At 40.6% G+C, this 14,151-nt stretch overlaps 1 protein-coding gene across 1 annotated transcript; it reads left to right on the plus strand.

The window, feature by feature from the left end:
- The first annotated feature begins 321 nt into the window (after positions 1–321).
- On the plus strand, positions 322–8,072 carry TYMS (thymidylate synthetase). The gene is made up of 7 exons (XM_021551516.3): positions 322–527; positions 839–912; positions 2,165–2,339; positions 4,445–4,546; positions 5,795–5,970; positions 7,313–7,384; positions 7,878–8,072. The coding sequence occupies exons 1-7, from the start codon at positions 356–358 to the stop codon at positions 8,013–8,015; spliced, it is 909 nt and encodes a 302-aa protein (XP_021407191.3). The 5' UTR covers positions 322–355; the 3' UTR covers positions 8,016–8,072.
- The last annotated feature ends 6,079 nt before the right edge of the window (positions 8,073–14,151 follow it).

Genomic DNA, 14,151 nt, shown 5'->3' on the forward strand with positions numbered 1-14,151 from the left:
TGAAGAAACTCCTCCTAACATCCAACCCAAACGAGCCGGCGTGGTTCGGGGCACTGGCTCGGGCCAGCCCTCCCTCAGGAGGAGCAGCTCCGTGCAGGACCACAGCGGGCAGCTGTTCAGCGAGAGGCGCTGAGCACCTCAGGGTACTGGAGGAGGAAAGGGACGGGGAAAGGGAAGGCGATGGGTGAGGGAGGCGGTGGCGGTGGCGCCGCTCCGCCCCGCCCGCCCCTCGGCGCCGTTTGGCGGGAAATCGGGCTCTGGCGGGAAGTCGGGCTCTGGCGGGAAGTCGGGCTCTGGCGGGAAGTCGGGCTCTGGCGGGCCGGGAGAGGCGCGCAGCCGGAGCCGCTCGCTCGCCATGCCCGCCGACGGGGAGCTGCTGGGCGGCCCCGCCGCCCGCCCGGAGCCCGGCGAGCAGCAGTACCTGCAGCAGGTGCGGCACATCCTGCAGCACGGCCACCGCCGGGAGGATCGCACCGGCACCGGCACCATCTCCGTGTTCGGCATGCAGGCGCGGTACAGCCTGAGAGGTGGGCACCGCCGGGACCCCCGGCCCCCTGCGCTTGCTCCCTGCCCCTGCTCCCTGCTCCTGCTCCCTGTCCCTGCTCCTGCCCCCGCACTGAGCCGGGATGAGTGTGGGGGTCTCACACGCCCGGGCTGTCCCGCTCCCCCCACCCGAGGGGTCTGACCATGGGAGTTACACATCCTCTCCCAACTCCTAGTTCATATCCCAGCCTCACAATGTCAGGTGGTTGCATTGCTGTCTATGTGGAGAAAAGCCGAAGTCTGTTCACCCTGTCAGATGACTGGTCCCCGCTGACACTCTGGACCTCTTTTCCAGATCAGTTTCCACTGCTCACAACGAAGAGGGTGTTCTGGAAGGGAGTGCTGGAGGAGCTGCTGTGGTTCATCAAGGTTCGGCATTTGGGTGTCTCTGTGGGTGGTGGGCCCGAGAGTGGCATAAACAGAACCAGCTGCTGGGCAGTGGCTTAAGGCATTTGGATAACTGCAGATGCGTCTGTTCTTATTACAGAAGTGCAACCCCCTAACACTGTAACCACACATGGAAGGCCATTATCTTTAAGACATTTTGCATTTTAGTGCAGACTATTGCTACCAGTGCAATCAGAACAGTTTTTCTTCTATTTACTTTTAAGGGAGAAAATTTGAAATAGTGAGAGCTTGTACTAATTTGAGTATACTCCACAGCTATAAAGCCTAATGCAGTCTCTTATCTTTGTTTTTAAATCAGAAATAATAATATGAGACAGATAATAGGTAATTTAATGATCTGCTTTTTAATATTTAGACAGATTGATTTGAACAGAAAAAGCAGTGTGGAACCACGGGTGAAGTAAGACTGATGTAAATGCTAGAATTTTTAGTTTTAGTAACAAAAAAATGAGATCTAACAGACCTAATAGTGGTACCTAAATTTTATTTATTATACTAAATAAAATTCAACTATAGTTAGTTCATTACAATGTAATGTAATCCACATAAGCATTTGCTAGATAGCAGGACTCAAATGCAAACTTATTTTTTTAAAAGCTTTCAGTTTTGTTTGATTTTTGATTTGGTTTTGGTTTTTTTGGTGGTTTTTATTTTTGGTTTTTTTTTTTTTTTTTTTTTAATGTAAAAGACTAGACACTCCCCAAAACAGCATAGTTTCTGTGTTGGATTTTTGAGTGTGCAGATTTGGACATCTTGCAGGATTCAGTGACATTTTTCTGTGTTATTTTCTAATTTTTGTCATTTTAACAAAAGGATTTTTAAGACCTTAAGCTTATTATAGGTGACTTGGAAAAGACCATGCCTAGGCCATATATTTTTTGTTAGTCTATTTTCATCAATCTGTAAAGTAACATCTTGTTCTCTGCAAATACGAAATGACATTCCACAGTTGACCTTGAGGCTGTTTGTGCCTTCACAGTGTGAGAATCCTGAGTTAAACAACAGCAGCGTGGCACCTCAAACTCCATCCCAGGGTGTTGCTCACAAATTTTGTTCTGTCTCCATGTGCAAGAACATAATCCAGAACATTAATTACACTGTTCATCCTTTATGAGTGGAGAAATGCCGTGGACTAGCAAAGCTTAATACAACTGTTCTAAATCATGCCCTCTGTGTTGGAATTAGGATGCAGACTTCTCACTATGTTTTGTAGGGTTCTACAAATGCCAAAGAGCTCTCTGCAAAAGGTGTGAAGATTTGGGATGCTAATGGGTCGCGTGAGTTCCTGGATAAGCAAGGTTTCAGCACCAGAGAGGAGGGTGATTTGGGACCAGTGTATGGTTTCCAGTGGAGGCATTTTGGAGCAGAATACAAAGATATGCATACAGGTAATCACATCCAAATACAGTCTTGAGTGCTCAGTGACACATCATTTCCAGAACGGTGTGTGGAATGGAATGTTCTTAAAAAACCATTTACAGCAAGCTGATAGCCAGAATAAAGAGTGTTTGAGAGAGTTAACTTTTTTTCCTTACTCAATTATCCTGAAAGATGTAGCTTTGTATACTATAGTTTGGTATTTGTGGAACAGATGAGTCATAAGGCACACACTCTTTTACCTAGAGCAGATGTGGTTGCTGATAGCTGGAATGATGTGTGTGCTGCAGTCCAGAAACCTGAGCTAGCTCAATTTGATAACAGAACACAGGCTGCCATCTCTCTATACCAGTGCAGGGTCCATTAAATTGTTGTGCTGGAAAGAACTGGCATCAGTACGCTACATTCACTGGAGGCAGTGAAGAGAAAGATTTTCCCATTCTGCATCTGGAACAAAGTGGGCTGTTTCCACAGCTGATGATGCTGTGGACAGAACAGCTGTGACAGGTTCTGATGTGATACAGTACCTGTTGGTATTTTCAGTGGAACTTGTTTATTAAACTGACCCTCGAATGTATTTATTCCTCTTTTCCAAGTCTCTGAAGGAGAGGTTACAGAAAATGCTTAGAGGACTGTCATTAAGAAAAAGGGAGAAAAGGGGTCAAAAACCACATTGTCACTATCTGGTATAATTTTTTTTTAACTTGGAATAACAACATGGTTATTTTTCTACATGGGTTTTCTTGTTTGGGTTTTTTGTTTGTTTGTTTGTTTTCAAAACAGCTTGAAATTGCAGCTTTCATTAATTACTGATATTAGATTTAGTATTGGCATGTTGGCCACTAGCAGAATACAGTTGTATGGTAATACAAATGATGCAAATTATGAACTGACATATCTGAAAACTTAGAGTTTCTCATCTTAAAAAGTCTAAGGCACAATATAGCATGGAAAAAAAAGAACAAGATAAATTCCCATAGTTTTCCTTACAAATAGATTTCCTTAAGTTCCATTACTAATGTATAGGTAAGTAGCTTCAGGAGCTAACATAACCATTTGACAAGGCTTCTGGCACGGATTGCTGGCAGAAGAGTTCCTTGAGAGGCTAATTGTGTATTACTACCTTGTTTGTCAGCTTGGGTCTCCCTCTAACCATAATTTGGTGTTGCTGCAGTAAGAGTTATTAGAAAAAAGTAGTTACCAGCCATGCTGATTGTCAGAACAATTATTAACAACTAATGACTTCATTATTCTGAAATCCATTCTAATGGTCAGTTCATTTCAGAAAATTTCTTACTTAACTGGTATTGAGCCTAAAAGTCAGCCTGTGAGTGTCATTGGGTGAAATGTAATATCCTGTGCTACACATGATTAAAGTTCTTTTGTGGAACGAAATGCTGTTTAGTTTAGGAAATTTAGTTTTCATACATGACCTTGAGAGTACTAGATGGATGTATTTATTCATCTGTCAAAAACTTTCTACTTTTGAGTGTGTAAAGAAGGCTGGCACACGGGTCTGGCCATAATTTTTTTTTTTGTTTTGTTTTCTATATAAGAAGGAGCACTGTGGCATGCAAATTGAATATTTGAAAGGCATTTTAATTCAGAAATGCAATAAGCAAATCAGTCTAAATACCATGACTGACTAGGTGGTAGTATCTTGTCCTTTCCAGTACAGCTCTTGTCTTGTTTAGGTAAAAAGTCATCATGAGTGATAAAATATCATCTTTGTCCAGCTAGCTTTTTGTATTACAACTTCTGTTTCTTGGGGTTTAGTGATTAGACAGACTTTTTAGTTGGTCTTAAAATAAATCAAGTGGTTGAAAATGGAATAAATAGGAATGGTCCTATTTCTGTGGGTGCTAAAGGTACTCAAAACACACAAAAGAATTGGGGGGACATACAGAAATATAATCATGAGAGCTTTAAAAGCTCTGGAGCATCCTAAGAAAGACCGAGAACATGTTTGGATGGTGCTAACTTATTAATCAATTTCAAAGCTGCAATTAAATTTTCAGGGGTTGTCATTTGGGTGTCACTTTTCAGTGGGAGATGGGCTGGGTGTTAAAAAAATTGAATCTGTCTGATTTAGATCTTACTTGTTATATTTCTTCAGATTACTCCAACCAAGGAGTCGATCAGTTGCAAAAGGTGATTGAAACGATCAAAACCAATCCAGATGACAGAAGAATCATTATGTGTGCTTGGAATCCCAAAGGTATTGAACAGCTGGCATAAAGTGAACGTGGTTGCACATTATATTGCTGTGTGTTAAATTGTGTTCTGTTCCTGTGTCAACAGTCAGTTCCATTTGGTGTCCTTGTTCATTCTTTATAAAACTACCAGGAGTGCAGTAAAAATGGCCAGGGGTTATAATCTTGATTCTCTTTCTACTTTATCCTCATGTTCAGACCTAAAAAATCATGAACTGTTGCTTCAAAGTTTTTCTCTCCATGTTAAAGTGAGGGATATACCAGTGTCTTTGGCATACAGTCTATTCAAAGACAGTAACTCTTATTTTAAAAAGGTAAAAAGCCCAAACCATAAAAACTATATTAAAGCAATGTGTCTGGCTTTTAGCCATGTAATCTATTGTAAACTTAACCCTTAAAACTAGAGAACAAAAATATTATTTGTGTTGTAATCTTCTCCTTGAACATGGGTTCATATGATGAACCTGTATCATATCATACTGAATGATAGGGTCTGTTTATACATAGATATCCATTCACACTGTAAGGCAACTTCTAAACAAGAGCTACTGTAAGAGAATGTTTAACTTTCACCAGTGATAAATCTGTGCTCCAAAAAAATCACATAGCATTTTCCACTGTTGTCTGAAAGGGTATGCCACATGCTATTGCTGTTATTTTCAAGGGTAAACATTGCCAGGTGAAATCTGCTGATCCGTCACTGGCATGTATTCTCAGAAAATATCTGGTGAAAGTTTTCTTTGCCAAGCTGTAATTTTACTCTGCACTTTTTAAGCATAGAAAAACACTCAAAAGATCTTCTGGTTTCTGATTTTTTAAAAATAATCATTACTTTTATATCTCAACAAGTACGTTGCAATGGGAAGAGAGTAAGATGAAGCAGTTGGAATTTGCTTTAGGGTATATGCTTAATTTTACTCTTAATGTCTTCCTTTAGGGAATTCAGCTGTCTCACCAAGGTGTGTAGAAATAAACTGCTGTGCAACATTATGGCATAAGTCTGTTCTGTGGAATATCTGTTTATGACTTTCTGGTCATACAACCCAGGAGACAGCTTGTCATGACCTGGACTTAATTGCTTGGGCAGCATGTGCTTAGAAGAAACAAGAGAAAAGGCAACAGAATGACAGTGCAGTTGGCTCTCTCCTGTATCTCATTACATGCTTGTTTAGGTTTTGCATCTTCTACATTCATAACACACTAATGCTCTTAATGTTTTCTCCCCCCTCCACCTTCTGTACCTCAATTCCTAGATATTTCCTTGATGGCTTTGCCTCCGTGCCATGCCCTTTGCCAGTTCTATGTTCTAAATGGTGAATTGTCTTGCCAACTCTATCAGAGGTCTGGAGACATGGGTCTAGGAGTGCCTTTTAATATTGCCAGCTATTCACTGCTCACGTACATGATTGCCCATGTCACAGGGCTGAAGGTAGGCTATTTAATCATTTTATTTATTCTTGTCTGAGAAATGAAGGACTAAGAGTTAAGGCTCTTTATGTCACATCCAAGGAAAACTGGAATAAGCATACTGTTTGAAATCTTGCTGATATATGTGTAAAAAAAGGCCCTGTGAATTTGATGTTAATTGCTTTTGGTTTGTATGGACAGTTAAAATCAGCAATGTAAGAATTTTAAATTCAGGTTAAGCAGAAGATTCTTTCATGCCTTGAATATGTCAAGACTGACCTGTTCACTAGTCGTAGAAATCTGAACTGAGTGCTTGTCCTGATGGGATAGTAATATTCAAGTGATTAGATTTTGTAACATGTGTTTATTGGAAGTGAACAGTAGCTCAGCAGTTGCTGTCAAGGTTCTAATTTGGATATTTTGCCTATCAAACTTCCAGGTATAATTTCAGCTGTGTATTTCTTTGATTTCCTACTGTAGATTATTATGTTGAGTGGTAGTGTGTGCTCAAGTAGCTCTTGCCCTGACTTCAGAGCTGTATTTTGTAATTTGGCAGAGAAACTTAAAGGCACAACAGTCTTGTGCAAGGGAAAACCCCTTTTCTTTAGAGCATGTAAAAATTATAGTAGAAAGGCCTTCAGTGCCTAATCCTCCTGCCACCAGCAACACTAAGGTGAACTTCTTAAAACAGGGCAATAGGGAAGAATCAGACTTCACAGCAACCACAGAAATTAGTCCAAGGTACTAAAAAAGTAAGGTTTAACATTATGTCCAGCTGTTGCCTCTCAGCTACTTCCTCTCATGGCTTTGGTGGTTTTCCGTGTAACACATCTGAGGGCTGATCAGTGCTGGTCACAGGCCAGTAAAAGCTGATGAAACTTCCCCATGTGAAATTCCATTGCTCAGGAGCTGCTAAGTCACAGAGCCTGCAAGCTCTGGGTGCTTGCCTGTGCCTGGCACCTCCACTGCAGTTTAGTAGTGGCTGAGGCAGCTGCTCTGAAGCCAGCTTTGGTGAGTTGTACTCACTAGAAGTGGAGTGGAAAGGCTGGATGTCACTGCTGCACCTGGTTCTGTCTCAGTGTGCAGATCAGTGTTGCTCCATTCATTTACCAAAGCTGCTGTCATAGCAGGATTTGAAAGATAAATTTTTTGGTAAGCTAGTGGAAATTTCATTATATTTTCCATTAATTATGCATTAGTCAGAGAAGCTTGTGCCCTTCACAGCTTTCAAGGATACAATCCTGTACAGAAGTGGCAATTCCACACTAGCCAGATGCTGAGAATCAATACTGTAAGCACTGTAATGTTTTGCTTCCTTAGAACCTGTCTGTTTGAAAACCACATGTATTCTTCATTCTTTTCAGCCTGGAGAGTTCATACACACCTTGGGGGATGCTCACATATATCTGAACCATGTGGAACCTCTAAAAGTCCAAGTAAGTACTTATTCTGTACTCTATCCTTTTATCTTCCACAGTGCTTATTCAATGCAGAATTACCTCGATATTTTATATATCCTTTATATCCTTTTGCAGATATTAATTTTTGTGGGTTTTTTTACCTCTTTTCTATCCTAATAACTGCATTAACACCAGTCCAGGTTGCAAACAGAAATACAATACAAGCATAATTGAAGTGTACATCTGTGTACTACTCTAAAACCAAATTAGAGAGCCAAAATCTGCACTTTTAACTTTGAAAACAATTCCACCTAATCCAAATAACACAAAAGAAAATGTCTTTCTAATATATCAGTGAAAATACTAAGGCAGATTCTACCTGTCTTGGAATTCTCTTCAATATTTTTTCTTAGTGTAAGTATTCTTGGTGGGAAGGGAAAACCTACATGGTGTAATCTGATTTGAGATTGAGAACAGAGTCTCTGCTTTCAAGTATTAGCTTTATATAGTAAGCTTGCTTTTATTTCAGCTTCAGAGGGAGCCAAGACCTTTCCCCAAACTCAAAATTCTTCGTGAGATTAAAGACATCAGCAACTTCAAGGCAGAAGACTTTCAGATTGAAGATTATAATCCTCATCCACCTATTAAAATGGAGATGGCTGTCTAATGCTATAAACCAGCAGTAAATATTAACGTGGAAATGCACCTAAGCTACTTAGTTCTCTAAAGTAGTGTGGCTTTTATGTGCTTCAAAAGGTATTTTTTTTATTGTTAAATAGCCACAGGCCAGATTGGTCTTCAGTGCTCCTACACTGTGGTTGTACAGGACAGATGATTATTTCTGATATGGAATGCAGATGTTAACCCAGTTTTAAGTTGTTAGAGAACTGCTTTTCTACACATTGTTTCAGTTACCAGTGGCCATTTCTGTTAGCATTCAGTTACTCTGTGTGAATAGCACAGGCTCACATGCTTGATTAGGTACTGAAAATAAGAACTTGTCTGTTGATAGAGGATTCCTGTAATGTGGGAGAAATCGTAAAATATAGTCTAAAGAGTGTATGTTTAATAAAGCTTTTTTTAAAAAAATCTTCTGGAAGGCATTATGCATATTTAATTCTGGTGTGTTTTTTTATAGTTAGTAGTAAAAAAGGGTTGGAAAGCAAAATATCTTGGAGGGTAACATCTGGCAAAACAAACTTCCCATGGTCTTCACAGATGAACCATCAGGAAGGCAAAAGATTTTAATGGAATCTTGCTGGAAATGCAATCTCTGCATAATGTCTCTGTAGCAGCAATTATTACTTTATTCCCCAACCCTACAAAAATTACTGATTTGATGTAAATCAAGAAAAGTTGCAGTTAAACAGAGGTTAGCAGATAATATTAGTAATCAGCTGTCTGTCCCCATTTAAAACCAGATCACACAAACATGGACTAATTTTGCAGTCTGGAGCAGTAAAACCTAGAGATCATAGTATTTTTAGGAATGGAGTTCATTAATTAAATTCTAGCAGAATTCAGCTTTCAAGTCTTCTTATCCTTGTACCTTCTGCAGTAACTCATAAAATTCCTCTTCAGCAGTTTAATTGTGAGTAGATATGTCATTAATATTCATAGGATAGGCAACACATATTTGAACATGTAGAAAAATGCATAGTAAATTAAATTTTAAAGTCAGTAAACTGGTTAGGATTGGAAAAGTGCACAATTTCAGATAATTCAAAGAATTTAACAATCAGTGTACTTTCATTCAGGGTCCTGCATAAGAGGATCACTGAATCTTTCTTAAACCAAACTGATCATAACTTTGAAAATCTTACTTTGTATAAAAATTGTTTGCATGTTATTAGGCTGATTTTCCTTATATTGATCACTGATATTGAGACTAATATTTTTGATTTTTTTATGTAATTTGTTCTCTTGTCCTGACATTTAGCCCAACACAAGAAGACTGCACAAAAAAACATCTCTGCCTGTTGTAAACACACCAAATGTAAAGAGACCATTGCTTATTAGAAAGTTTCTTAGTAATACACTGTAGTGCATCATTCTTGAAGAGAGATTATCAAACTGAGCTCTTTCAGCTTAGATCCTGTGAGAAGCTTGGAATGGTCAAACCTCATCCTTTTCTGAAGCTGCATTAAATGGATGCTCAGTAGCCAACCTGTAGTCAAAAGTCACCTGGTTCTTCTCTCAAATTACTGAACTCAGAGGTAGCAGCAGCCTGAGAGCTTTATCACATGCTCCTCCTAATAAACTTCATCTCACCTCTACTAGTCTGATAATCTAAAGTCAGACTAGTCTATTCTAGCTCAGATGGTCCAGGTGTTACCTTTTCATTAATGGTAGGTCCCAGCTGTAGGTTGTCAGCCACTTCTTACCATGTGTATACTTTTTTAAGCTAAAGGTTCTTGAGTGTTCCTACAGTCCTCTACAAGGAAACAGATTAAGCTGCACATTCACTTAACAGTTCTGCCTACACTTAGCAAGTAAAATTCCTTTTGCTGGAATCCACTTTATGTAACACTGCAGATAAGGTGGATTCTGCAGGACATTTTAGGAAATGCAGCCAGAGAGGATGTGAAATAAAACTGGCCTCAAGGCTTTACTAGTGGGAATTAGCAGACTCAGTGGTTATCCAGGACAGGAATACCTATCCCAGAGAAGAATTCAGAATGGAAATCATTTGCTTCTCTTCATAAATTACAGAGGAGTTAGGTGGATGGACATACATAGCATACATAAGCAGACCAGTCTCTATAGCTCTGGAAGAGCTATAGAGCTATTTAAGTGTAGGAATTAATTACAACTTCACTGTTTCCCTTTATCAGCACAATTTACTACCAATAGCAGTTGAAGTGAAGCTTGTACCTTGAAGACCAAGAAGGTTTATGGTGCTCAGATAAAGAAAGATATCTTTTTTTATCCAGAAAGATAAAAAAAGCATTTTAACAGCACACTTTAAAGTGAGTAAAATTAAAAATACATTTAAAAATTTGTAGGTATGAGAATTCTAGGAGCTTTCAGCCAAAATATGAATATTTGAAGGATATTAATATATAGAGCTAAACAGGAGGTACTCAAGGAATTTTGATGTGCAGAATATGAACACTGCTCATGCTGCAAAGATGACTACTATAATTGCAAGCCATATTCAGTGCAGTATTTTAGACAAAACATGGGACATTGCTTGATACTTTCAAGAGATGTATCTTTGTATCATTTCTCCATTTTCCAAGGGCCATTCAACCACTTAGAGATAGCAATGAAATTTTGTAACCCTTTGGTCAAATATCAACTTCTGTATTCTACCTTCTTAGACAACTTGTAACCCATACTATTTCTGACATCTTATGATATGTTGCAAAATTTGCCTTACTTGCCTTGCAGAATATTGATTATCACACAAAGAATATTATCTGATTATGGTAGATGAAGGATCAGAAAAGAAAGAACTGCTGAATTTTTGAGACAAACATCCATCTCATCAACCATCAGAACCAAGTCTTCTACTGAGCCTGACTTGGTGAGTTTGTCACCATAGTGACTAGCACCTGTGAAGTGTCTGAATGTGGAATGCAGCCCAGGTTTCAAATGCCTTTATTAAAACAGTTCATATCCACCTGCTTGAAGTTCAACCCACACTTCTAACTTCCCTTTGCAACCCACAGGAAGGTGAGCTTGTAGGGTAACAACACAAATACATGCTGTGACCACCATGTAGCAACATGACTTTTAAGGAAAAAAAAAAGAGCAATTACCATAGTGAGCTGTTACTGGAATTTTTTTATATAACTAACCTGTTTTCAAGCCTTTCAGATACTTGGATATGATCAAACAGATCAAGTGCTGGACTAATTGACAGAGGCCCCAAAATCCATACTAGAGATGACTGCCACACTGGGACATGCAAAACCTTTTGGTGCATAACATGAAAGAAAAATTACAGCAGTGCATGCAAGCTTATGCTCAGAAATCACAATCATGACAGCTGAAGAAACTAATCAGACTGCCTCAAAGGATGGGGAGAGAAAGATTTTCTCATTTCTGCTGCATTTGCAGAGCCTTTCTCTGGAACTTTTTGGCCATCAGCAGCACAGACAAGCTTTCATTCACACTTCCCAGCCTGCAGCTGTCAATTTGGAAACAACTCAAGGCCTTGGCTTGTAGAAGATGTTTAAATATCACTCTGTTGTGGCAGTGTAAGGGAGAAAAAGGAAAGTTAAGACCAGGAGACTCCCAAATTAACATATTATAAGAGCTGCTGGCAACTCATACAAAAGCATTTGTACAGTGTCCCTCCTGTGTGTGTCTCTATAAATCCAAATAATTTAAATTTAAATGAGAGATCACATGAGAATTTGAATTAACTTCAAGATGTTATCAGTATTAAAAATCAGCTTATACTTGTAATGTCAAGAACACTACACCTGACACAATGAACTGAGGTGCACTGAATAAAAATCAGTGTGTGCCAAAGGGCATAGTTGTACTGGATTAAGTTTGGAAATTACTGCCACTTAATCCCATAAGTGATAGTGAAGTGAAAATGCCAAGTGAAAATGGCTGCTCCATTCCAGGCCAAGGGCTTAATGTGCACAAAGGCACGGCGAGTTTGTAGTGAGACTATTATGTAATGCACACACAAACTGATGGGCAGCTCTGCCAGATAACTGCCTCACACACTCCCTCAAAATCTTTTTAGCATGTAGGCTGCTTTGGGAGCCAGCTCACACCCCTCTGGTCAGCTAACTGTGACCACAGGCAGGAGCTAGGGGCACGCTGAGGACAGGATTCAGCATGCTTGGCACCGTTTTGGGATGTGCTTGCCTACATGAATGAGCAGCTCTTTCCATTTTGAGGCAGCTAAAGTGAAAATAGTAGTGATTCTGCTGTAGGAAATCATCCTTCCTCCTGGAGACCAGTCCAGCCAGATGAGAGATGGTCTTGTAGCTGAGATACACTTGGATAAGAGTCAGGATTCAGTTTCTAGCTGTGCTACAGATTTCCTGTCTGGAGCTAGACTAAATTGTACTGTCATTTCAGGCCTCATATTAATTTCCTGTGTTTCTAGTACAGACAATTGTATTCCCCTTATTCACATGGGAATTCTGCGAATAAATGCATTAAATGCTTATATGGTTCTCAGATGCTATGGTGAAAAGAAGAGAAAGGTTATATAAAACATCCAATAAAGCCAAAATTCAGGACTGGCCTTTAATTTGTAAAGCAAGGCTATACTAATGGGTAATTCAAACTCATACTACTAGATATTCATTATAAAACACCCCCTGTTGCAAATAAAGTGTCCTATCTACTGGTAGACAACAGCTGAGTGAGAAGTAAAATATTTTTATAGCAGGACTTGGCATGAGAAACTGGCAGCAGAGAAATTATGCTAATGTCATCACTGTTGTTTCCAGTTGCTGCAGAGAACCAAGAATTTGTTAATTCACATTGTTTGGCTCTGTAGATTTGGTGTCAATACTTGGCAAAAAGATGGGTGCAATAAAAATCAATTTATTTTAATCTGGAGACTGGTATTCTAAGAAGTATCAGCCTGTCTGCTGACACCTTGCTATATATCTGGGAGTTAGTTCTGGTCTTTGGACTCATTAAAAATATTTCATGCAAAAAGTTTTTGAATACAGCTGATGGCAGTGACTTACTACTAATGCTAGCAATGAGGTTCCTTGGGGGAAAAGAGAGGTGTCACCTTTTTTAAATAGCTTCAAATGATTCAGGTAAATTCCTCCTAGGGCCAGACAGGGCACTGAGTGCACTGACACATCTCACCATGACCAGTCTCACCTGGGGCTCACACCTTCTGCCCACGGGCCTTAGTTTCTACCTGGGTTGCATGGCAGGTGTACCTGCCTCCAGCTGTGCTACAGCTGTGGGTGTGTCTGGCCATGGCACAGCACCCCATCCTGGCTGGGCACACCCTGGGCTGTGTCTGACCGTGGTTCTCCTCACTCCCGGCCTCTGCTCATCCCCATCCCCAGGGAGATGAGGCTGGGGCCACCTCACTGCCCCCTGCAACCCCTGGAGGTGGGATAAGCTTGGCTGGGAGGACTCTGCCCTGATGTGCCCATGGGGCTCCCCGAGAGCTCCCAGTCCTTGGGAGCAGCTGGCACCCATGGCATCCTGCCTGCCAGGTATCTCAGGCTGCCTCAAGCCCATAGCCAGCAGTGCAGAGCCAGGCCTGCAGCTGCACAAGACCTTGCCCTACAAAGCTGGCATGACTCTGGGCTCTGACCCTCTGCCGTGGTTTAACCCCAGCCAGCAGCCCAGCCCTGAGCAGCCGATCACTCATTCCCCACCATCGGGGTCGGGGGTGGGATTGGATGGGAAAAAGCTGGAAAATTCATGGGTTGAGATATAGGCAGTTTAATAGGGAAAGCAAAAGCTGTGTACACAAACAAAGCAAAACAATGAATGAATTCACTGCTTCCCATGGGCAGGTAGGTGTCCAGCCATCTCCATGAGAGACACACCCCCAGGAGGGCCCCATTACACATAATGATTACTTGAAAAGACAATTGTTACCACTCTAAATATTCCCCCCCACACACCTCTTTATACAATGAACATGACACCACATGGTCTGGAATATCCCTTTGGTCAGTTTGGGTCACCTGTCCCAGCTGTGTCTCCTCCCAAACTCCCAGGCACTCCCAACTTCCTTGCCAGCATGACAGTATGAAAAGCAGAAAAGGCCTTGGCTTTGCACAAGCCCTGCTCAGCAATAACAAAAACATTTCTATATTATCAATGCTGTGTTCAGCACAAATCCAAAA

This window comes from Lonchura striata, chromosome 1 (genome assembly GCF_046129695.1).
Source record: "Lonchura striata isolate bLonStr1 chromosome 1, bLonStr1.mat, whole genome shotgun sequence".
In the NCBI taxonomy this organism is placed as follows: domain Eukaryota; kingdom Metazoa; phylum Chordata; class Aves; order Passeriformes; family Estrildidae; genus Lonchura; species Lonchura striata.

Coding starts and splice junctions, on each gene's coding strand:
- TYMS (XM_021551516.3), top strand. CDS start 356: ATGCCCGCCGACGGGGAGCTGCTGGGCGGCCCCGCCGCCCGCCCGGAG. Junction 2,340..4,444: donor ATACAAAGATATGCATACAG/GTAATCACATCC, acceptor ATATTTCTTCAG/ATTACTCCAACCAAGGAGTC. Junction 4,547..5,794: donor GTGTGCTTGGAATCCCAAAG/GTATTGAACAGC, acceptor CTCAATTCCTAG/ATATTTCCTTGATGGCTTTG.